We start from the raw sequence: 25,595 nt of genomic DNA, 5'->3' as shown, positions 1-25,595 counted from the left end.
TAAAGAACGTCTCAGGTTACTACTGTAACCCTAGTCGCCTTGGGACGCCCAGGCTATAGAACCTCACAAATGTGAGTGGCGAGGACCACCCTGCTGCATCACAAATCTCTTGAAGGGAAACCCCTGATAATAAGGCTTTAGAGGCCGCCATACTCCTAGTAGAATGAGCTCTGACCACCAAAGGGCAAAGATGGCCAGAGGACTCATAGGCAAGAGAGATAGCCTCAACTATCCACTTGCTGATTGTCTGTTTAAAGGCTGGAATACCCTTCTTAGGTGATCCAAAAGCAGACAAACAACCTATCTGATTTTCTCCACGGGGAAGCCCTGTGAACATAAGTATCCAATGCTCGCACTGGACACAAGAGATTCATTTTTTTCTGGTCCGAAGAAGCAAACAGAGGAGGACAGAAAGCCTGCAACACAATAGGCCTCGGAATATTGGTCGGCACCTTAGGGACGTATCCCTGTTTAGGGTATAAGAATCCCTTGACCATCCCGGGTGCAAACTCCGGGCAGGTGGGAGAAACCAAAAAGGGGTCCAACTCCCTCGCTCCTATCCAAATCCCCCAGCAGATCAGCCTGATATGCCTGTAACAATGCCATTGTGTGAAGGCATGCTCCGGCCTGACCTGCTGCCGTTGCCGTATATGCTTTACCTACTAAATTAGCTGTTGTTTTGAGTGGCTTAGTGGGTAGCACTGGGGCCTTCAGGGACGATGCTGAACCGGGAGACAGATAGCTCACCTCCACCAGTTCCTCATATGCTGGGGAAATAGGTGGCGAATCCTCTTCCCCCTTATTTTGTTCATCACCAATGCCCAGTACATCGAGTTACTCAGAACTAGAGCACTGAAGCATTGGGCTCTCTTGCCGGGCAGAAGAAGCCGCTGGGCGGGCTTCCGACACCGGCGAGAGAGCGCTGGATCCCTTGGGTAAAGGAAGAGAAAAGGCAGAGCCCGTCTCTAACCCCGCCGAGAGATCCATTTGCCATCCCAGGAATGCCTTCTCCGAGCTGCCTCAGCAGCAGCGGGTCCAGATCCCTGACGATCGTGAGCCTTACCACTTTCCTCAAAAAGTGACAGGCGAGTGCGGAGCATGCGAAGCGGAAGCTTCTCACAATGTTGACAGTCAGCCCCCTCGAAGGCTGACATAGCATGCTCCGCTCCCAAACACAAGACACATAAATCGTGTGTATCCCCACTCATTAAATAGCACAGGCAGGGAGAAGCATACAACTTAAAAATCTCTTTCGCTATAATATACTTGGATTTACTTGTGAACAGACAACAGTACATAGACAGACAGTTTTGCACAGAGCGCTTGCTGAGGCACAGAAGCTAATGCCGGCTATACCGGATGTGCTTTTATCCTTTCCTGGTCGTGACGTCATCCACCCATGACATTCACTCTCGCCATTGGACTAGTTGAAATACGTGCTTCAGACACAATCACGCAGGGGCGTTCCCAAAGCGTCATTGACGCAGCGCAAGTTCCCTCGAAAGGGAACTAGGAGAGGCTACAGAAGAGAGTAAGGGCTGCGCTTTTTAGTGCTTAATCCATCTGCTCTATCAACTACCTGCTCTAAACCTCAGTCCTCCTTGGAGGAGAATAGCAAAAGTACTTCAGGAGATCCAGCCAGGAAAAACTTCCATCCTATTAGCTTGAAAAGTGACATACGTACGAGTGGGTAGCAACTCACACCAGTAGCAACTCTGCCCAATCTTGTGCCTTTACCCCTTTCCTCCTAGACCACCAGGGAAGTGTTCCGACATGCCTACACTATTGTCTCCAAACTAAAATGCTGGAGGGGGCGATAAAGGCCACTTTCCCTGTCAGTTGCCATTTCCCTGGGTGTCACCTTAATAAAAGGGAACTGAAAGACTTCTACCACCGATCCTCCAGGGAAGCGCATTGCCTGTTTTAGGCAGGTCACCTATGTCAAGCAACTACTTCCAGTCCAGAGAGACTGGATGGAGTGACTGAGAAAGTGGGGGAAGAGATGTTTTGAGGGCTAAACGAGGAGAATTAACTTTTTAAATGCAGAAGATTTAACCTCTCGACTACCTTATCCACGGCAGTACCAAAGAAGCCAGATGGTGAGATCGAGGCATCGAGGAGAAAGGAAATTTCTTCCTCTCCTTTATCTCTGAAAGGTTCAGCCACAGATACCTCTCTGTGGTAACCAGAGTAGCCATCAAACAACTGATAGCGCAGTCTTAATGGCATTTTGTCAGATGTGATAGTAACATGCTCTTGGCGACAGCTAGAGGGTGAAGCCAGAGAAAGGGAAACACCCGTTTCAAATTCCTCAGGCAGCTCTATCTGCAATCCCTACAACCCAATTTTTGCCTCAGCGGCCACGGGACCCAAACCGTTTTGCGCAGATAACCATTCCTAGCAAAGAGAGTCACGTGAGAGCGGAGCTTCCTTTAATATTAAGTTAGCTATGATACTCCTTCACAATAAATGCAATTCTTATCAACAATGAGGAAATCAAAACCAGCCATCAGCCAGCTACGAGCTAGTCCAACTATTATTAGCGAGTTCACTACCTATCATTGGGGAATTTTTTTTTTCAAAAAGTTATTTGCATTCAGAACAGGTCCAGCCCAATACTGATATGTCACCGTATGGACAATATTACATTTATTTTGTGTATTGTCGAGATACAAAACACTATCTGAATTTTAATATATTTGCCCCATAGTATTTTGTATTTTATTTTGATCTATTAAAACTGAGGTATTTTGTATTTTTATTTGAAATACATTTTCATGTGTTTATGCTCATCACTTGTTGCAGACTTAGTTTCTTGCGAATTGTGCAAAGTTTAAAAAAAATCATCTGCTGTTGGACATTTATAAAAATATGTTCTTAGATTTATCAAATCAAAACTGATAGAGCAAAAGTAAATGTAAAAATATAACCTTCAAGAGGAGGAATTTGATCAGAGCAGGTTCCTGATGGGTTTCTGCAGGTTTTTATGCAAGCTGGTCCACAGGATTTATAGTGCCAGTCACAGTCTTCATAGGAGTTGTAATAGTCACAGAATAAAGCTGCAAAAACAATAATTTCAGTCAGCACGATGACAATATTTTCGAAGATCATAGAAGATTATGCAGATCTTTAAAATACCAACATAAACTAAGTTCTATGACACTGTGCAAATTAATGTTTATAGATAAAAGTAACCAAAAATGTTATTTATTTTTAGAACATTTGTGACTTACGGCAAACTGCTGGACTCCGCCATGTCACACAAACCTCTTTTTTACGGCATTCAGCAGCATAAGCTGCCACTGCGGTACAGACACAATCACAGTCACCTCCGCTGTCACATGCACAGGCGTCCCTTACACATGCATCATAGTATGGGCCAGGGGCCACCTAGGAACAGAAAGACAAAATATTTTACAGCTTCCATAATGTTCTTCATGGCAGAAGATTAGAAAAAGTTTTGCTTCCACTTCCTCAAGAGGTTACTGTTAGTAAAACAAATTAAATTAAGATACACTATTAAAATAATAATTTTCTGTGCCACTAGCATCACAAAATGGAATTGTAAAAATAATGATTGATTTCAAATAAGTTGTCTGTCATTGGTCAAATTATTTATTTCAACATTGAAAAAATAATAAACCTTCAACAAATCACCTTTATATTAAAAATAGTTTATACTGATACTTACATGTGTATTACATTCTTCAAAGACTATGTTATTAATGATGCTGCATCGTTTTTCAGCCCAGGCCTTCCGATGTGGATGTTTTTCACAAAGGTCCACTGCGTTTGTCACATCTGGGCATGTGAGTTTCAACTTCCAGCTATTCCCAAATTCCTCTGGATCGGTCACCTCTTCTCCATTGTGCTTCATAAAGTCATTGTTCGCATTGCCATCAAAGTTTCCACACAGTCCACACACCTTGCCCTGCCACAGAGATCATGTGGATGTTTATGCGAGTAGTTGAATAAAGTTTTGTTTGTGTCTGAATGGCTGTACCTTTACGGAATGCATACCTTTAATTTGGGGTGGAGCTGGAGCAACAGGCTTGTTTTATTGTCCCAGATTAAGTTCAAAAGACCTTTGACCTCTGTGACAATATATATCCCCGCAAAATGGATCTGATATTGGTAATCCGTGCCATTGCTTTCAACAACATTGATTCCATCTTCTGATAATAGTATCTCGTATCGCTGCAGGATTTGAATAATGAGTAGCAAAACATTCTCCATAAATCTGATATAGGTAATTGGATATATTTCTCTTATGATATTATCATTAAGGACAAAAAAAAAAGTACAAATTTTGTATTTTAAAATTTTAAATATCTACCCTCATTATATAAATTATACACTTATACACATTTTCTAATACTGCATTCATGCTCAGGTTGAGCTATGAAATAAACTCACCCCAAAGGAGAGACTGATTGACTTGCAGATGGTGCTGGTGGTCTTACAGACTTTGTTCTCTGTGACAAGGTGGAAGGTGGGAGTTTGGTCCATATTGCAATAATCCTAGAGGGGTGACACACACACACACACACACACACACACACACACACACAGTAACATGTCAAGCAGTGAAGAAGTTGACACAGAGGGGTGAATTCAATCAATATCCATTATTTTGACTATAAGTAAAAAAGTTACAAAAAGTAACTTTGCAATTAGGCCTGCATGTCAATTAACTCTCATTCGAGTATTACACCGTGTCCTAACCAGACGCAATGCGATAAGATTTCAGCGACAAGCAATTTATCTCTTGTGACGGATCGACTGCCTCTCCCTAATCAGCGCCACCCCGTTCCTTAACTCGTCGGATGAGGCACACCTGTCGAGAATGAAGCCTCATCACCGCCACTGTTAAATGCTGAGCGCGCCTCTCCTCGAGAGACCTAGTGACCGGTCTCTTCCCTGTGCATACACACTGGTGTCATCGTGGGTCCAGGAAAATTCCCGCGCCGACGGAGTTGTGAGTCGCCGGACCTGCGGTCCGAACGGAGAACCATGCGTGAAGAACCACCTTACCTGGGCACATCTCTTCACCACCCATCCTTCACGATTACCTGTCACTACGAGGACACCAGGTCACCTTTTATTTTAACACTTTATTTCCACCTGTTTTGGACATTTTATGTTTATTTAATTTAATAAATTCGTTCTCCTCCCGCCACACTGTCCACACCAGACATGACATTTCATTTGTGGTTAATCATTTATAAGTGATAATTGTTAAGGATAATGCATAATTATTAAGCAGGTTTTATTTTAAAGGTAAATGGGCCAAAAAAGAGTTAACTCGCACTGAAAAATATAAAACAATTTAATGCTCATAAGAAGGCTACAATACTAAAACAAGAAATTGCTAAATTAAGGCATGACCAATGGACAGCAAAATGCTTGTTCGTTCAGCAGAGTCATACAAGAACAGGACAAGAATAAAAGAGTAAGACGCATGTGAACTGCAAAAAAAAAAAAAAAAAAAAAGGGATTAAGGTGAAGAATTAGGTGTGAAACCTTTAGTCTCCAGTGCCACCATTTTCCAGAATGGCAACCAACCCTGGAGTCTCCAGAAGTACCAGTGAGTGTTTTGCTGTCCATTGGTCATGCCTAATTTAGTAATTTCAAGTATTGCTTTACTATTACATCCTTCTCATGACCATTTAATCATTTTTAAATTTTCAGTACGAGTGAAATCTCTTTTTTGGCCTATTTTACCTGTAAAAGAAAACCTGTTTAATAGTTATTAAGATTGTGGTTTGAAATTGGTAAGATGGCTTGGAAAAAAATATGATTAGAATATCAACTTGCATCATAATTATGCACGCACTGTTTTTATACGTCAATCGAAATCAAATTAAATTGCAATATGGGGTGATATGGTATAACGCACACCCACCCATTATTTTCTAATAATTCAACAGCCCGGACTCAATTATTCCTTACATATATTCATGTTTTGCTTTGGTATAATGAAATAAAGGCTGTACTTTAAAATAAGTACAGATACTTGAAAATGTACTTTCATTTAGACTACAGTAACGAAGTAAAAAATACTTAGTTACTATCCACTACTGAGGGACACCGACAAGGAAGAACATACACGGGCTAAGGTGTGTTCACAGTCTCCGTGGAAGGAATATCTCCTGCCATCAAAAGTCTTGAAATGACCTTCACCGTAGATGGTACAGGTTCCGTAGCATGGCTTCATTGTACAAATCCACGTCCCGTGTTTGCATGTGCTAAAATATACATAAATCCACATTTTTATTTAACAATTATCATCATTGTTAACAATAGACTATAACAACGTGGGTTATCTGTATGATGATTGGGTGTCTGGCTCACCAGGTGTTACAGTCCTCTTTAACTTGCTCTCCAGGAGAATAGGTGTCTCCATTGTGGGTACAATTACATTTTTCCCTCTCCACACACCCACCTTTGCCATCAGCCAGAAGGCCGTCTGGACACATACACCCTGATACACACCCTGTGCTCACCTATAGCCAATACAAACCAAAGAAGGACCAGCATTAGTACAACGTTATGCCCCTAGCAATATATATATATATATATATATATATATATATATATATATATATTACTCCTTTCATCCTATTATTCATGTATTCTCATCCATCCATCCATTCCAACTCACACAATTGTTTAGGTCTTGTTTCTCACATGTCCTCTGACACTCTATCCCTCTTGTTCCAGGATTTGAGCAGTTGAAAAAGAACATTGGATCTTCACAGTCTAAATCAGTATAGCACATGGATGAGGAGCAGAAAACTTGCACACATCATACCAATGTTGCTGTATCTCAGTGATGTCTTAAGTTTGAATTTGGCTGATGGTATTGCTAAAGAGGTATTTTCAGCTCACCTTCTTGTCTTGAGCAGTTCAATTTGCCATGGTTACATTTGCTGTAACATGACAAAAAAGAACAAGGAAACATCAAGTGTAACTACAGGATTTTTATCAATAATGAGTGAGTCAATAATGGGGCATGTTTAACTACTATTTTTACCATTTAACACCATTATTGTAGAATATTCCTGATGCGTCTATGACCTTGTCACCATAGTAACAAGGACACTGGTCAGCATGTACACAGCTGCCGGCTTCATTGAGGTATGTTCCCTCAGGACAGACACAGCCGTCTACAGGTGTGAAGGACCCTTGACAGGTGTTATCATGTACACTGAGAGAGCGGCAGGTGCTTCCACAGCTGGTCACTCCGTAAGAGTACATCATGTTACCTGGACACTCAGTCACTGTCCAGACAGATTACCACACTTTTGTTATGATTCATTGTTTTCATGCAAAATGAACACAATGTGATTCAAATGCACATTAATAAAATAATACTCGCATTCACGTTTACATTTCATGCCATACATAAAAACAAACAAATACATGCAGTTCTCACCACAGGGTTCTGAATCCATCCAGCCCTCGAGAATGACTCCTTTGGCAGCACATGCGTGGGCATAAGTGGATATGGCCGCACACATGCACTTCTCTGAACACTTGCAGGTGTCATAGACACACCACTACAGAGGATGAAACCCAAATTACATTAATACAGGGGTTCTTTAAATTTATGTACCAAATAATTTGAATGAAAAGAGTCTGTTTAGTGCAAAAAGACTCACTTGGTAGTAAATCTCAGGACATATTTCCGAATGACATGGGGAAAAGACTCCGGTTTGGTTTGTGAGACGGGAACACCAGTCTTTAGTTATTTTCTCTGAATGAAATAGATAAAAACATTCAGCACAGCTGAATTTTAACCCTATCCTGTCCTTGTCCTCTAGTATCCCAAATAACATGGATCAAAAATATCAGGAAGGGGAAAACAAAGCCTCTATTTAAACTATGAATTATTTTTTATATTCTCTCAAAATCCTTTTATCCGTGCATGTTGTATTAATGTTTATAAAACTGACCTGTCTGCGAAATCACGTTACAGGGATTTTCTGTAAAAAATTTGTTTTTGTCATCTTTACAACTGTACAAGTTTTTCGTCCATAAGTTGACAAATGTTGTTGGTGTGCCCTCTGTAATGCCTGATTCCGTTTTAAAGTCGTCTTCTTGGACGTCGTTATAGTTTCCACACAGACCTGAGATGAACAAGAAGTTATAGACGGTCATAACATACTCTTTTATTATTTTTGTCTATATGATACATACTTTGTTTAACAAGGCTTTTCCTAAAATATATGTGCAGAGGGTAGAGTTATTACTTTCATTACTGGGGTCATTACAATCAAAATTACAAAATGATTTGCTGTTTTCTTTACTAACCACTCATTTTCCCTTTCTCTTCAGTGCTGGCTACAATATACAACTGCATGACTGGAGCCAACTGGATCTCTAGACGAATACTCTTCATATCAGCAATAATGAAGGAGGAAGAGGGCTGGAAGATGCTCACAGGACCTGCATGGGACAACGAAATGAGTGGGTAAGAAATAAAACCAGGCGCAAAAGAGTTTTGCATCTCAATCAGCTCCCAAGTTCAGTAGTCAGGGCATTGACTATGGATTTGACCATTTTAAAGGCTGTCTCAATCGCAAAATCCTTCCAGTGTACTGAAACATTCGCTCCCTAAAAAAAACCACAATGCACCGCAAAAACCAGGGTGCATCTATGCTCACTTTCCCTTATCGTATATTCTGTTAAATTTTCTGAAGCACGAAACATAAATTGCACAAGCCAAATACACAATACACATCATGACACGCAATAGAAGTTTTAAAAAAACAAACCGCTATTAAGGCACTGTTTACACCTGGTATTAAGATGCGTTTTGGTCAGTCGGATCACAAATGGACAAAACTAAATACACGTATAAATGGGGTCTAAAACAATTTGAACCTGTCCACTTTCAATCACTTCCAGAGCCAGTACAGGAATTTGTGTACACGATAAAGTGATTCACAAGCTAGGAAGGGAACTGATTGAGAGGAACCCCTTAATAAATAAATAATATATATATATATATAAAGATTCACATGCATACATGGAGACACCAAAATAAAATAAATAGTAAAATAAAAACAATAAGAAAATAAATGAAGATAAAAATATAAAATACTAAACTACCATAAGCAGGGATAATAATTTTGAGTAATAATACATTTTGTAAGACAGGTACAGTGAAGTGATTTATATGAACCAGCTAACAGGACAGACATTCTTACAGTTCTCTGTTGGTTGTACAGAGATCGGATGTATGGGACATACAATTTGCTGTACACTAAAGTTAGATGAGTATTTTGTGCTTGCTGGGGACAACCCACCTTCAAGGACAGGAAGCAGATATGGAAGATTATTCAGTTTAACGGATCCACTGGAGGAAAAACTAATCTGTTTTGAAAGTAAAACAGCAACACATTTTCTTTTTAGTTCTATTGTTTTACTGTGAATATGATGAATGCATTTTTAAAGAAAATCCAGATTACTGAAATAAAATGTATAAAAAAATAAGCACACAAGATTGCATGCTAGTATGAAGGTAAATAAATAGAAATAGTTCACAAAAAAATATAATTCTGTCATCATATCATCCTTGTGCCAAACCCATATGATTGCCTGATTGACTTCCTCAGGACACAAAATGGAACTTTTTCAAGAATGGTCCAATTTTTCATGCAAGATTTCAAGCTAAAATGGGAAGCAAAATAACCAAAAAAGTATCTTTTTTTTTTTTAAATAAAATTTAACTTGTGCACACTACAAGTTTTCATAAAGCCATCCAATTATTTTTGTGAGAAACAAACTGAAACAGACTGAAATTTAAGTCATTTTTCACTGAAATGACAGCTGTTAACGGCTGTGATCAAACCAGATCAAACCTAGTTTGATTTAACCAAACTAAATCATTCTGGTTCATGAATGATTCATTCAGACTGCTTTGTGATCCGAATAAAAATCTGACTCAAAAGAATCTAGATTCAAAATTTGAATCTAATTCAAAGAATAAATCAGGTTGACATCACTAGCAAAATTTCTTTCTGTTCTTCAGAAATCATACAGCAGCATGTGGGTCATCTAAATTACTTTTATGATACTTGCATAGTGCTTCTGCATGCTTTTGAAGCTTGAAAGCTCCAGCTCCATTCTTTGTCACTACATTAAAAAAAGCAACCAATACATTCTTCAATAACTTGTATGGGTTTGGAACAATGTGAGGGTGAGTAAAGAAGACAGGATTTTCATTTTTGGATGAAAAATTCCATTAAATTGTTTAGTTGCTGCCTTACATTTTTAAAGTACAATCAACTTGGATGTAATTTTAACTTAAATTACATTAAACTGACATAAAAATGAGCTGAATCTTGTATAACATTAAAAAGTTGGAAATTGCTTAACTTATTTTGATAAGCTAGAGCAATAAAACATCATATGTTGTCACGTTGATTTTTAAGTTCAAAAGTTCAATTATACAAATGCTTGTTTCCTCTAGCAGTGATTGCTTGTTTTCTCTAGCAAATAGGTAGTTCAAACCCCTCTTAAATTATAATAATTTCTGTTAAATCAGAAAAACAATGAATATTTTTGTAATTGCGGTTGTGTAAACAGGTGATTTTAACTGAAAAGTCAAAAGATATTTTTCCTGATGTCAGAGTTGTGCTTTCATTTAGATGAAATTAAATTTAAAATTAAATTAAAATTAAATTTAGCTGAAAACCAGTATAGCATAGTATGACATGTCTGTCTATCATTTTGACATTAAAAGATTATTTAATTGTTATGAGGTCATATAGGAATGAATAAATAAATGAATATTAAAGGGAGCTTACAGTGGTCCCCGAGATGACAAGGTCCACTGAATTTAGACATGTGTCTGTTCGGCCACACAATCCCAGATTTCCCACGACAGCAATATCACTGTCATTAGAGTGCTGAAAGCAAACAAACAAAACAATAAAATTCATAATTTAAATAATTGATTTTTTCAGAGAGTCTCTTTTAGTCCAGGTTAAGGTGCATTTGCTTTATTGAGAGTCGCAGACCTTAGTGAGGATGTATTCACAGTTGCCATTAAAAGTAAATTTTTTCCCATCGTAAGTGGTGATGTGAGACCCTCCCACAACAGAGCAGATTCCGGGACATTCCAGATCCGTGCAGATCCAATATCCAGCATCACACACACTGAGACAGTATGGCAGCAGTGTTAGCATGTGTAAGTTCTATCAAATGTCAGGTCTGTCTGGTTCATGTGGTCTATTACAAACGACTCACCATGTTTTACAAGCTTGTGTATATGACTTTCCTGATGAGTATACGTTGCCATTGTGCTCACATGGGCACTCGTTCACAGGAACACAACCATTATTACCAATGTCATCCTCAACGGTGCCTTCACAAAAAGTAGGAAAAATAGGCTAAATGTATTAAGAACATAATAAACCAAACAGTTCTGATACTTAAGGTCTGCTTGCATCTAATGTAATACTTTAAGCATCATATGGTTATTCTTGCAAGGAGAAGCTTCATTTGAAAATAGACCAATCAAGTGGTAATGCTTAGGTGCAAAAAAAAAAACCTCGCATCCTAGCATTTTGTAAATAATTTCTCACCTTCGGGGCAGAAACAGCCGTCCACACAGTGTTCTTTACACATTAGACTTGCGTTTGGATCTTTGCAGGTGTTCTTGCACGGACTTCCACACTCCAGGTATTGCATGTGTAGAGGACATGACTTTGCTGCTCCACAGAATAACACATACAGTATTAAGTCACAAATCTATCTATTGATTTCATTTGTTTATAGCAATCTTCCAGAACTGATACTCACGACAGAGCTGCTCTGTCCTCCATGTTCCTGGTTTTCCTCCAGCATGTGTGCACTGTCGTGAAATCTCCGTGAGTGTGTTGCAGAGACAGTCGTGATTGCCGTAACATTGACACAAGTCGTTCACACAGGCTTCTTCAAATGAACCCATGTCCATCACATTGTAACAGTCGCTAAACCCTGGACTGCTGAGATATTGCTGGCAAACACTTGTCTGGGAGATTTTTAAAAAAAAGTAGGTGATTTTTAACATTTTTAAAGGCCCCTCAACTAAAACAATATAGAATCATAGCAAATTCGAACAAATACTTAAATATTATACATTTTAAGAAGTAAAAGAATATGAAAAAGAAATGTTTCAATTTTTTTATTTTTTTTCAAGAAATATGAGCCCAAAAATCTGTTACTAATTTGTCATAATACCTGATTTTCGCACTGATCATTAGGGGGAAGAATGATGTCGCCACAGGATTCAGGCACCTTCCATTTGGCCAGATCAGAAACATCTATACATGTTTCAAATGATATCAAATAAAGATATAGTCAAAATGCCATATCAATAGAATATGAATTACTGAACTGCAGGTGATTTTATCTTAATGAGGTTTACCATTGTCAACTGAATCATCAGCCTGGTTGCCATTGAAGTTTCCACAGAGTCCACAGGTCTGACCTTGATACTTCTCAGAAAGTTCAATCTGGAATATTATATAAAAATATAAGATTTTTAGAAGACTAAGATCAGGCCTTTTTTGACCCACTGGGTTACAAATATAGTTTACAGTAATTGCTAATTTGAACAGAGAAATAGCATACCAATAAAGATTGGTCCTTCTCCCAAAAGACAGTCACTCCATGTTTGTTAGAGATCTTAACACTTGGGCTCAGCTCGACTGTTATTCCATCCTTATAGGTTGAATTATATAACCTTTTAAAACAAGTTGCAAAAGAAAACAGTCAACTAAAGAAATATATGTTTATGGAAAATGATGGACATTTGGATGCAGTCTTAAGTTAGTAAAAATAAACTCACACTTGGTCGTCCATGATGATGTCGTTGTTGGTGAGTGTAATGACTGCCTCCAGTAGATCTATTGTGATTTTGCTAAAAATGATTGAGCCATTCACAGTCTCTCTTTGCATTTGGATGTTAAAATCAGGTGGTGTGCTGTGACACATCACCGCCAGAACGTAGTTGCACGTGTCTGGCACTTGAAAGAAATGACCATCAAATGTCTTGAAGTGGAAATTTCCCCATGTACTGCAGATCGTGGACTGATGATCAGGATTTGGTTCTGCTAAACCCAAGAGAGAATATATATCAATGATATATCTGTACTAGCACTGAAAAGGCAGTTTCAATTATAAAAAAAAAAAAAAAAAACACTATGAAAGACTTCATACATACCTCTAGTTACCATCATAGTATTTATGTTGGGAGGGAACACTAAAAAAAAAAAAAAGGAAGACGAGAGGAAGAGTTTGTTTTTAAGATTTCTGCAGTTATTACCATCCCTAATTAAGTGGTGAGGGTATTTATTGTACAAGACAATGTGTAGGTTCATTTAGACATTTATTTTAAAATATTCAGAGATTTATTAAGATAAATTATTATTATTTAATTATTTTATTTTAATTCTTTGTAAATCAATTCAATTAGTACTGGGACTAAATGTTTTCATGATATGTCAGTTAATAGGGCGGTTATTTTAAAACATTTACTTGTTGATTGAACAGTTTTCTATGATTAATTGTGATTAATCTGTGCACTTAATACATGTAAATTATCATAAATGCTGTTTATTTACAAACTGAAGCAAATTAATCTGGGATGAACATATAGTAAACTGTGTTTTAAATAATATTTGTGTAATGGTATCTTTTATTCTGTTATTCTAATAAATACACATGCTACCCCCGGCCCCCTCATTAATCCAAGAAATTAATGTGTTACTTTTCCCAGCACTACAATTTATAAAAAGGCATTTAAATTGACTCCCCAATTAATACCTTTAATACATAGCACACATGAAAATAAAATATTTACCAGCTGCTGTTGTCATGAAGTCCGAGCCACCCATACCTTCCATATAAATTTCTATATTAACATAAAAAACAGAGATACATATTTACAATAATATTGTGCATTGTGAAATGTGAAATGAGAACAAAACTTATTTAAATATTTAGTCTTCTTACCTGCTTGTACGGACTGCAGCCCGACCAATAGAATGACCCATCTCAGCATCCACATCTGGGACATTCTCACAGTCCCCATGGAGACAAGATCCATCCTCAAGAGCTAATGTGAGCTGTCTGTCAGCACTTGTCCTTTTATAAGGGCTATTAGTTTGCTTTGGAGGAATGCAGTTTGTGATCAGAGGGTGGAACCCGGCTAATGCATTTCCACAGGATTCTATCTTTTAATCAAATTAATGTGTAATATCAATTAGATGTATTTGAGAACGGTTATGCAAACCTTGGTGAGAAACAATTTCTCATGAACAAAACTTCATTTATCTGTATTATCATCTCAAACTAAACAAGGATGTGAGTTCTGGCAGTGGGGATTTAATTACTAATAATATAGTATATATAAATGTACACAGTGTGATGCATAGTAAACTTAAATAAATATCTACCTAACTACTGTTGCTAGTTCTGGGTTAGCAAGATATTTGCATTTACATTTAAGAAACCGTTTTGCAGTAAGACACAATATTGGCATCTATTTTGTCTATATTTCACTCAAAAAATAAAAATAGTTTCAAACATAGCCGAAGCAGGATCAACAGTTGCATGCCGCAGAGCAACCCACAGACTGGCATACTGTCTGAAACGCCATAAATATTTCTGATAAAATACAATGTAAGATGACTAGAACAACCAGCTGATCCACTGTTGCTCATAATGCTTTTCTATTTAATCATATGTAAAATCCTTATCCTGTTTCATGTTTAATGTTCCTTGTTTCTGTTGCACTGCATGCAAAGAAACAGTACTTCAGGATGTCAGGTATTATCAAATAACGTGGGTATACGTCACCACGCCTTTACAATTATTTCATTAACCCCCAGTCTCACAGACAAGGCTTAAGCCATATTTTAAAATACCGTATGTCAGTGGCATTGTCTCATTTTGTCTCAAGATGCACACCAGGTAAGCTTTTTTCCATGGTATATTTATAAAAGCAACAAAATTAATTTCCAAAATGAACATAGGTCTAATCCCTGTCTAAGTGAAACCAGGACTATATGTGTATTTACATAATAATAAACCGATACAGAGTGGTCTTCCATCGCCCAAAAGACAACCATGTTTGTTAGAGATCTTGATACTTGATTAACTTTGCTCGATTTTAATTCCGGTCTTGTAGGATGCATTAGACATCCTGTCAATGCAAGTTTCAGTCTGGTATATTACAAATAAGCATTTTAAAAAAAATAATTTCATGATTAATCCTTGTATTTTTTTTTTTAAATATGGGGGTCTTTAATCTACTGCTTAAGATTAGGAAGATCACAAACAGTGAAAGCTGCTCTTTTAACAACAGGATAACACAATGACCATAGCATGAATTCTCGGTAAGTTGACTAAAATGGTACGTTCATTTTCCATGAGATAGGAAAATGAAGACTCAGTAAATGAAGACTATTGGTTTTTTTTTACGGAAACAGCTAAATTTAAATGCCTGTCATGCTATGACAGAGGACAAACTGTCACATGAATGACTATAAAACAACACTATTATAAAATACAAAAATGATATAAGCAGTAGATCATTTCAGCAAAGCCAATTGTGAACTCAATTTTACATGCTTTGATGATCTTAACATTTCAAAGCAATTTAATTGTATTATACAATTTCACTACCAGTAAAAAAAATTTTTAACAGCTGACTACATTATTTGGTAATTTACTTTAATAGCATTTCTGTAGCTCAAACCATAGATCATGGTGCTAGTGACACCAAGGTTATGACAAATGCTGTAAATGTAAATATACAGTATCTGTCCTGTTCTAGGGGGAATATATAAATATGTGAACAACATAAACAAAGAAAATATAAAAACGTTTTCAGTGCAAGACTCAATACACGTGTTTAGGTTTAACATGCTTTTTTTAATTTCTTTTCATTTCAAACAAGCAAAAGAGTGCACCTTATCAAGCAAAGAATAAGAAGAGACCTATAGATAAAATGCAAGAAATGTTAAACAAAGAACGTGCCATTTAAGTTAATTTACGATTTCACTAAAATACTTGAGAGACATTTAGTTTTTGCATGGGTTTTATGATTCACCGCTGCTCACGGAAGTCCCAAGCTGCGTTTTCTTAGGCTGTTTTCAATGAGTGCGTCATTTACGTGACAGTTAGTTCTGCTACAGGAGCACTCTTCAACATGGATGTACGAGTGGGCTACTATGTCTCCATTTACACAACCAAGACTCACTGTGCGATTACTTGAGCGTGTGGCCTGGCAACAGCTACAGGAGGACAATCCAGGTGCAGTGTACCTATGTATGAAAGAGAAAAAAACATGTAAAGCATTTCAAATCGGTCACTTATGACTGTCTGTTTCAGTAAGGATGCTGCTTGTAGGTTTCGTAACAGAAACCTACTCACCTGCTAAAACTGCTACAGTCTCCACCACAAAATGTCAGGTCCATTTTCTTCTCTGACTGGCAGTCCATGTGATTTATGTAATTCCTAACAGTCTGTACTTTACATCCCTTAATTTGGTCCACACCTATAAACAAAGGCAATTGAACGCATAAGGACACGTTAATAATTGACTCAAATCAACAAAAATGTTCAACAAAAGTTTTCTTTTTACAAATACTCACAAACACGACAGCAGCCATCAGCTGACAGCTGAACGGTACCCTGTAGAACGAATCACAAGGGCAGAATGTCATCAATGTGATTTAATCACCATGACTGGTCAGTATAACATGTAAATGTGTGTTTATGTGATATATAAAGTACTAACAGGCTGGCAGTTTGAAGCGTTGAAAGGAGGGCACTGGACTGTGTATTTGTCAGTGATGAACTGTCCATTAACTTTAGTGCAAGTGATTTTGTCACAGCCCTGGTTTGTAGAGGGCAAACTGGCTCCTTCCTATAAAGGATTAGAGAACAAGTCAAATTCAGTTCAAGCACATTGCAAAAACATTAGATTTAGATTCAGGGAATAATGGCTTAAATTTAGCCGTTTCTCACTCATATTCAGAAAACTTGCGATATAGTGCACAACTAATTTTATAATGCTTTTTTGTCCAGCTTCAGGTTTTGTTTTGTTTTTTGATGACAATTCAATTCTGTTGTATGGAAAAAAGCAGCACGAACTGTTTCATTTTGTGTCCAAGGTCAAAAAAATAATTTTTGACATGAGGATCTACAATTCTTTCTTCCAACATTTATAATTATTTACATTTTTGTCCTTTTCAGCCACACCTCAAGATGACTGAGTTTTTGACGTTTGACCTTACCTGCAGTATATGCTCGATGCCATTGATGTTGATGATGCAGTGAGTTTGCACACACTTTCCACAGCAGTCGGCAGTGCTTGTTTTAATATATTCATAACCCTGGGAAATATAAACATCAAATTAAGTCAACAAAATTAAACTCATTCCTTCCACAAGCCGATCAGAAACTCGTCAAACAACTTACAGGTTTACATTTCTCATCGCACTGCACAAATCCACATTTGATCTTGAACCACTGTGTTTTAGGATCCACATCCCATGTACAGCTACATTCCTGACAGGCAACGACGGGGATGTCGGTACCAGGCTGAGGGAAGTGAGGGGAGAGAGTTGAGCGTGCAAAACTCATTAATAATGATAAAAAAAAACATTTTAAACTTGATATATTTGATTTTTAAAATAGTAATATTAGAGTCATTTTAGTTACCTCATATTCTGTGTTTTTGTGGACACAAACTTTCTTTGTCTCTAAGGAAGCAAACGACAAAAGATTACAATACTATATAGAATGATATTCAAGGTGAAACAGACAGCATCTGAGATGAAAACAGGTATAAGAATATCATAAGTGTGAATAATAGTGATACCGCATTTGATTTCTGGACAGCATTTTCCGTTAGGCACTTCCAGGACCGGCACATATCCGACTCCACACTTTTTATCCAAAGGTGGGCAAATGCTGACATCACAATCTACATCACGAAACAGAGTAGAGGAGACTTAGGCGATTCAAACCTAAAGCAAACCCCTTTAAAAACTGTAAATATAATCGTCTTACTGCAAACTTGTTTGCTGCAGCATGGATCTGAGGGATTGGTCACATTGACTAGCACAAAGCCGGGCTCAGTGCAGCTCTCAGGATTCACATTAGGACACTTCTTGGGCTCACAGCTCACCGATTTGCTGGCCTTTTCACAAATACACTCTTCGCAGTTGTACTCGAAAACCTCATCAAACTGCCACAAAAAAACAAGAGGATTAAGTTTAAAGTCCGGTTGTAAAGTCCTGGAGATAATTCTTTAAAGTTGGCATTAAATATAAATTCACCTAATTGATTTTGTAAATGCGTGTTATAGATTATATTCTAAAAGATTTATCCATGCATTCAGTTCATCCCCTCCACAATGAAGTGCAAGCTTGTATCAATCCAATCAACAACTGATGATAGAACCGATTACCCACCCTACATTTTTTTCTTTTCATTAATCCGTTAAACTCTGATCAAAATACTACATAATATAGAAGAAAAAAGCTCTCACTACTTACGTTTTAATTACACTATTGTACATTTTTGTTAGTTTGCCAGTGATAGAACCTCATAAGTGACCGATTTGAAATTCTACATAGGCAGCTACTACAAATAGCACAACTCACATAAAGAGTACTCACATTAGTATATTGCTAAACTAAATTTTAAATCTAATAAGCATAAAAATGCATATCACACAAGAATACTGGTACGAATATAGCTGCACTATTTTATGGATACTTTTCAGTACTGAATCAATTATAAGGATGAATATAATTCACAGTTCTCTTACGAGAGGTTCTCTCGTATTGCGTAAGTTTAGCTTACGCTACGGGAAAGATTCATCTTCTCGAGATACTGAAGCCAAAAAATTATCCTTAATTTTGTATTCATTGTCAACGCAGTGCAGCAGCTAGCAGACCTAGAGCAGGCCATCTCGCGTGCTCATTGGCTGCCCTGCGGGCAACTGCTGCAGCCTACCAGTGAGCCCGGCATGACGTCACACCCAATTAAGGGCGCCCGCGCCTTCATACCGTCACAGCCCGCCAGAATGGGTGTGGCTTAGCGTATAAACATATACGCTGATCCCTGATTTTTCGTCTCTTCAGCGAGCTCTTCACATCGCTGGATCTGAGAGAAGCCACCGCCGCCGTCGAACAGCGAACAGCCAGCTTAGGACAGCACTGAGGAACCGGCCGTCTTCGCCACCTTCAGCCATCCGTGCGAGCTACGCTATCCGGCGACGTATCCTTTACCTTGCTAAAACCTATTCTAAATGAGCAGCGAGTGTCTTTTTTAAGACGCCTCGCACTTCCGGGACTGCGAGCTCTGTGAAGCGCTTCCGCTGTCGACCCTGCGGGCTCGACTCGAAGCCTTCAACACCCCCCGCCCCTCCTCACCGACGCGCAGCTGCCGCTCACGAGCCTCACTGCCGTCGCATCTGAGGATGAGGCCGAGCGTACGAGCACGCGGCTAGCTCTCTTTACGTTACAAGAGAGCTACCCGTGTCCCCGTTCGCGCGTCATGCAGAGCCCTCTCAAGCTCTCTGCATGACCCGGACGGGCATCTTCTGTGTTACATGTAGGTCCCGTGCCCGCTACTCGTGTCCACGCCCTCGAACAAACACTGTTCCAGTTCTGCTCGACCACCGAGCACGCGGCTAGCTCTCTTTACGTTACAAGAGAGCTACCCCGCCCTCGCGTCCCCGTTCGCGCGTCATGCACAGCCCTCTCGAGCTCTCTGCATGACCCGGACGAGCTTGCGTGGCGCCGTCTAAATGTCTCGCCCTGTCAGTCCCCTTAGATAAGGCTACTGCAGCGGTGTATTTGGCAGCCAACGAGCCGGTAATGCAACCCGCTCGTCTGCACACATCCACCGTTCTCGCGGCGACCCAGAGTAATCTCAAGTGAGTATAATGTCAGGTAAAGAATATAAGTTACGTGCCCGCTCACGAGCGCTCACGCTTACTAACAGACACATCGCCTCCGAAAAGACGCGGGTGTTCCGCTGCGGCCGGACCGCCGTCAAAGTTTATTCCCTGTCAGTCCCCTTCAAACAGGCTACTGCAGTGGTTCATTTAGCAGCCAACGAGCAGGTTTGTTTACCCTCTCTCCTGCAGACAAATGCCGTGTTCACGGCGACCCAGAAAAATTTCAAAAAGAGTATAATGTCTGGTCCGGCTCATGCCGTTGGTGTTGTAAGTGTAGTTAAAGTGCCCACGCCCCAGTGTTCACCCCTACACATAAGCACTCCGAATCTCGCAGAGCACACTCTCATAAAGCGCAGAAAAGCCGCTCGAGTGTTGAATGTAAGAAATGTGTCCACAAGTATGTGCCCACTATCTGCCCACTCTGTTACACGATCAAGAAAGCAGGTTATGAATGTAAGTCTCGTGCCCGCCAGAGTGCGTTCACGCTTGCTAACACAAACCTCCCCCAGGGCTCCGCCCGCGCGTTTAAGTGTTATCACAAAACGCAAGGCATTGATAAAACGCTCCCCATCCATTATGATCGGGGCGTCAAATACACTTGAAAGTCTCATGCCCGCGCACACGCGCTCACGCTTACAGGAAGCTTTTCCGCCCGGAGCGCTGCTTGCGCGTCAAAAGTGACAAAAGAATGTTCCCCATCCCTTATGATTGGGACATCTCACATAAATCAGCCGGTTACGGCTTTTCAGCGAGCAGCCATTGCCCAGAACCGAGAGCGTGCGCGTCGCGCTTTCGGCTCCGGTTCAGTTTCACAAGCCCGCAAATGGCGGCGATCTGAACCTGGAGGCCATTCGCCCCCTAGCGGCTCACATAGCTGTGTGGGAAACTATCCCAGGGATTTCAGAATGGGTGCTGAGCCCAAGCCCGGACCGCGACGATAGTGAATGCGGAAGTAGCACACCTACTTCACGCAGAAATAGCAAAGCTGCTGTGCGAAGGGGTGATAGAAAAGGTGCCGCCTTCTCTGAGCGAGTCAGGCTTTTACAGCCGATATTTTTCTCGTACCCAAGAAGGACGGAGCCTTCAGACCTATCCTAGATCTGAGACATTTGAACAAAATGCGTGCGACCAGGAAAATCCTCGCGCACGTTCGCCCGAGGGACCGGTTTATTTCTCTAGATCTGAAGGATGCTTATTTTCAGATTCAGATAATACCTGTCGTGGAAAAAATTATAATAGACAAAGTCAATCATGTCACTAACCATAAAGTTCTGATTTTATATTATAATCAGTAAAGTTAATCATATTACTAACGTTCTGATTTCGTATTTCTATCAGATATCATGATTTCAATATTTCTCTCATGTGATACAATCTATCATGCTTCCTACTTCTCTGTCTGAAGACGACTAAAACTTTCCATTTCTTATTCTAACAATAAAACATAATGAGACTTACTTCCTTTATTTCAGGATGTAGCCATCAGGCGTTCTTTCCACATGATCTAACCATCTAACAAATATTTGACCCAAATATAACCTTGGTCAGGTTGAAGTTTGACAATGAACTAAACGTTCTGTTCCTTGAACATATGCTGATGTCACTAACAAAGGAGGGGGGCTTGCTTTAACAAATGTGACAAATCATGTGGGTAGAGCGGGACAATGATTTTTTGCTTAGTGATGATGATTCTATTTTTGATGTGTCTGGCTTTTCCACTATAAAGCCTGTTGTATTCTTTGATTAATTTTGAGACTTCTCTGAGTACTGCTCGAGAGGACTCCCAGCTGAAATAAAGAGCATCTAAAGGACATTTACTGAAGTCTGTCTGTCATTTAAGCTGCGCAGAAAAGGAGTTGTTAAGTAAAGGAAAAAACTCGAAGCTAAGATGTCGACTGTAGACGCAAGAAAGCTTGAGTAGAGTAGTTTAGCAAACTCGAAGCTAAGATGTCGACTGTAGACGCAAGAGAGCTTGAGTAGGGTAGGATTAGTAGAAAAACTCAGCGGTTGTCGATTGTAGACGCAGGGAGCTGGAGTATTACAGAGTGAGCATTTTAGGAAAAGCGGATAGTCAGATTATAGGTTAGCATTAGAAAAGAAAATTCCACTACAGTTTGGCGAACCAGCCAGGAGCCCAAGGATTGGTCCCTCCATCGGCGAAGGACGTTCCGGAAAAACGGACGACAAGATATAGGTTCTGAAAAAAAGGGAACTTGTATCTCTTATTATTTTGATTTCAAAATCCTGCCAACTTGCAGCAGATTCAACACCGAAGGAGGGACCACATCTTAGACGGGCGAGAAAAGGAAAAGAACCTAAGGTAGGACACACAGACTTCAGTTTTCTGTTTCCTTTTTTTTTGATGTGTAAATTAAAACATTTTTGTGCGTATGAAATTTTTTTTAAATAAGAATTTGGAACGTGTTGTTTGTTCTGTTCTGATGATTGTAATTGAAATTTCCAAATTTGAAAGATCTGAAAGAGGGATTTTGGAAGAGTGAAATTGAATTGGGAAATTATTAACCATTTAAAAAAAAAAAAAAAAACTGGCTGCACTGGAGGCACCTAGATTTAAACGCAGTATCCCGTTATCTTATGGGGAGGATGAAAGACAATTAAATTTGCCACAACGATATAATTTCTATTTGACAAGATATACGCATCTACGACGACGTATAGGATTGAGATTAAGTGGCCAGATAGAACAAATATTTGAGGAAGATCCTGCCGTGTTGGGGATTGGATGCACCAGGGCGTGGCAGCAACCCCAACCAGGACTGGAATTATTAATAGGGCAAACATCTCTTTATTTAATCACCAGGCCTAATTTAAGACCTTACATAGACAGAGCAACAGGTGAATTAGGATTAATTCCTATTGCAAAAAAACTAGGGTATCCACAAATTTGGGCTTGGAGATACACATCTAACATATACCCAGTAAACTGAATTTATAAGATTGTTTCCTTGTGTTTGTAAATTGTTTTCTCTTTTTCTATTTCATTTTGTTTTTGCTTTCTGCAATTGAAGAACTGCTTCTAACAAAAGATGGGGAATTGTTGTGATAAGGGAAAAACTGAAAAAACTGAAATTCAGGGTGCGTTTAAAGAGTTGATCAGGAAGTGGAAATTGGGAGATGAGCAAATCGCTCAAATCAAACTGTGGTCAAAATTAACAAAGGGGCAGTTTGCTGATTGTGGGACTTTGAGTGTGTCAGTTTTAGGAGAGACACGACGTCTCCTTGAAAATTTGCCCCCAAGGAAACGGAAGAGGATTGACTGGACACTTTTCCGAAGATGGGAACGAGAGGCTGAGGCACGCTTTGAAAGCCAAAAAGAAGGTGAGCGAGCTGCAGATTCTCTGATTGCTTTGCAGACAAAAAAGAGGAAGCAGGAATTGGATGAGATTCGGCCGCCGCCCGTGTCAAGGCCCCCTCCCTACAGAGCAGATGCTGCAAAAGCTGAAGAAGGGGAAGTTCGCCACACGTTAAAAGATGGCGACTCTGCAGAACCACTCCGGAAAGAAGAGGAAGTTGAAACGGAGGATGAGAGTTCGGAAGAGGATAAGGGTGAAGCAGGGGGCATCTACAGAGAGGTGAGGAAACTTTTAGATGAAGCAATGACACCAGAACTGAAAACACCACTCAAACGAGTGTTTAAAAGTGTCAAAAGAAAAGCAGCTGGGAAACCACCTCTCCCACACCCAATGAAAACCCGGGCAATTTCTGCAACTAGGGAAGGATCCCGAGAAGCTTATAATCTGCCTATGCTCCAGTTTCCAGGTGCAGACGGTCCGGTGTGGCTGGAAAGGCCATGGGATCTGGAGGAACTACGAAATGTGACAGCTGCCCTTCCGAATCCAGAAAAGGGAGTGGAACGTTTTATTGTCGCAGTAACGAATGTTGATGTGACTTATAAACCCACAGGTCGAGATTGGGCTGCCATTTTCAGTGGAAAAATGGGCCTGAAATGGACTGAGATCCGAGGAGTTCCTCCTGCCCCTGCATTCAACCCCGCCCTTCCGCGCTTGGAGGAAGGAGGAACTGAAACTCAAGAATGGAGAGAGCAGTGGACAGCATTGATCGAACGCCTGAGGCTGGCCTTTCCCATTAAACCTGATTGGGCAGCTATCACCAACACAAAGCAATTGAAAGGTGAGACGGTCTCTGCTTATCTTGCACGACTAAAGACTGTTGTTGATGAATGTGCAGGGCTTCCAGAAGGAACGGATAATTCCAGTGTCCTGAAACATCACTTTGTCAACGGCCTCCTTCCAAGCATTCAGGGAGCTGTGCGACTGACCTGCATTGCGTGGGAGGCACAGGATCTTGAAGTGGTGACGCAACACGCGAAGCATGCTGAACAGAATGACGATAAGAAGAACACAGAGAAAGAAAATAAGTTGCAGACTGCTCAGTACATGTTTTACCAAGCTCAATCCAACAACCAGCCGCCAAGAAATGGCATGATGGGATCGAGGTGCAGGAACTGTGGACAGAGAGGACACTGGGCTAAAGATTGTCCCAACAATTTTTCCCAACGACAACAACGTCACCCCCAACAACGCTATCCTCAGCAACAGCAGCAGAGCTACCAGCAGAGAAAGCAGAACTACAGAGAGCAGAGAGCTTCCTCATACCAGCCCCCCCCCACCAGCGCCTTATAGGACTGCATAGCATGAGGAGAAAGAGACTCAGACAGCCACTCAACTGAGAAAAGAGACAAACTCGAACCAAACACAACTGCTACAACTGACAAAGGACCCAAACTCAAACCCAATGATGACAATTACTATAAAAGGACTTCCAGTTTCTTTTCTTGTCGATACCGGTGCGATTTTTTCAACTATCACGACTAAGACTGCATCCAGGTTTGACAAATTGCAAATTTCTGATCAAACTCGTACTATTTATGGTATTTCAGGCTTACCACAAATTGATAAACTCTCAGAACCATTGATAGTGATAGATGGAAACAGAACATGTACACACTCATTTTTGATTTCTGAATCATGCCCTTTGAATTTGTTAGGTAGAGATTTGATGGCTAAATTAGAAATGACAATTGATGTTTCATGTGAAGGAATAACAGTAACACCAAAGAATGGAAATTTTGCTCAAATGTCGCCAAATTGGTATTATAACTGGGCTATAACTCCTGCATTTGACCCATATTCAGAGTATGAGTTTTTACCAGCAGACTATGAGAAGCCGCCTCATTTCCATTGTACCTCGCGGTTCGTGGGCCCCGAGAGGGACAGTGAGTATGAGGAAAAATGGTTAAATGAGCAGATGGGTGAGGAATTAGCTCTTGAATACCTTCTAATATCACAACAGTTCTCTGCATTTACTGTAAAATTAACAAACTCTCAATCTGCTTTCTTTCAACAGTTGCAAGTCCAACCTCATGTCTCAGTGGGGAAAAAGGGAAGCTCTTGGGCGGAAGTAGGAGAGTGGCTCACAGAGCAGGTGGAGTCAGGAGGTTGGACTTGGAATGGTGAGGGGTACTATCAAAACGACACAGGGGTAAGAGCATATCCAGCAATGCAAACGGTAATAGTTCACAGGTTGTGCAGTGAGGAGAGAAAATGTATTCCTGATAAGATTGATAATGATTTTG

At 39.8% G+C, this 25,595-nt stretch overlaps 2 protein-coding genes across 2 annotated transcripts in view; both read right to left on the bottom strand.

The window, feature by feature from the left end:
- The window catches only part of LOC143721275 (uncharacterized), a 41,777-nt gene extending 27,673 nt beyond the window's left edge, over positions 1-14,104 (bottom strand). The window contains exons 1-25 of the mRNA XM_077211562.1: positions 14,011-14,104; positions 12,845-13,109; positions 12,628-12,739; positions 12,422-12,509; positions 12,235-12,317; positions 11,815-12,025; positions 11,598-11,723; positions 11,260-11,377; positions 11,031-11,169; positions 10,818-10,919; positions 9,315-9,381; positions 8,317-8,451; positions 7,959-8,132; positions 7,665-7,759; positions 7,439-7,562; positions 7,037-7,283; positions 6,892-6,932; positions 6,665-6,762; positions 6,355-6,506; positions 6,110-6,248; positions 4,412-4,521; positions 4,021-4,201; positions 3,692-3,931; positions 3,234-3,390; positions 2,931-3,059 (exon numbers count right to left, since the gene is read on the bottom strand). Of these exons, the coding sequence (XP_077067677.1) occupies positions 2,931-3,059; positions 3,234-3,390; positions 3,692-3,931; positions 4,021-4,201; positions 4,412-4,521; positions 6,110-6,248; positions 6,355-6,506; positions 6,665-6,762; positions 6,892-6,932; positions 7,037-7,283; positions 7,439-7,562; positions 7,665-7,759; positions 7,959-8,132; positions 8,317-8,451; positions 9,315-9,381; positions 10,818-10,919; positions 11,031-11,169; positions 11,260-11,377; positions 11,598-11,723; positions 11,815-12,025; positions 12,235-12,317; positions 12,422-12,509; positions 12,628-12,739; positions 12,845-13,109; positions 14,011-14,104 (3,427 nt within the window). The remainder of the gene's footprint in view (positions 1-2,930; positions 3,060-3,233; positions 3,391-3,691; positions 3,932-4,020; positions 4,202-4,411; positions 4,522-6,109; positions 6,249-6,354; positions 6,507-6,664; positions 6,763-6,891; positions 6,933-7,036; positions 7,284-7,438; positions 7,563-7,664; positions 7,760-7,958; positions 8,133-8,316; positions 8,452-9,314; positions 9,382-10,817; positions 10,920-11,030; positions 11,170-11,259; positions 11,378-11,597; positions 11,724-11,814; positions 12,026-12,234; positions 12,318-12,421; positions 12,510-12,627; positions 12,740-12,844; positions 13,110-14,010) is intronic.
- Positions 14,105-15,912: 1,808 nt separating this feature from the next.
- The window catches only part of LOC143721274 (uncharacterized), a 58,080-nt gene continuing 48,397 nt past the window's right edge, over positions 15,913-25,595 (bottom strand). Inside the window, exons 35-43 of the mRNA XM_077211561.1 lie at positions 18,079-18,256; positions 17,888-17,992; positions 17,728-17,768; positions 17,485-17,607; positions 17,301-17,399; positions 16,802-16,930; positions 16,656-16,695; positions 16,435-16,558; positions 15,913-16,325 (exon numbers count right to left, since the gene is read on the bottom strand). Of these exons, the coding sequence (XP_077067676.1) occupies positions 16,118-16,325; positions 16,435-16,558; positions 16,656-16,695; positions 16,802-16,930; positions 17,301-17,399; positions 17,485-17,607; positions 17,728-17,768; positions 17,888-17,992; positions 18,079-18,256 (1,047 nt within the window). The 3' untranslated portion in view covers positions 15,913-16,117. The remainder of the gene's footprint in view (positions 16,326-16,434; positions 16,559-16,655; positions 16,696-16,801; positions 16,931-17,300; positions 17,400-17,484; positions 17,608-17,727; positions 17,769-17,887; positions 17,993-18,078; positions 18,257-25,595) is intronic.

Source organism: Siphateles boraxobius, unplaced genomic scaffold (assembly GCF_051911475.1).
Source record: "Siphateles boraxobius isolate OS27281-9 unplaced genomic scaffold, OSU_SipBor_1 65, whole genome shotgun sequence".
Classification (NCBI taxonomy): domain Eukaryota; kingdom Metazoa; phylum Chordata; class Actinopteri; order Cypriniformes; family Leuciscidae; genus Siphateles; species Siphateles boraxobius.
The sequence above is the reverse complement of the archived record's forward strand: the minus strand, read 5'-3'. Positions and strand labels throughout refer to the sequence as shown.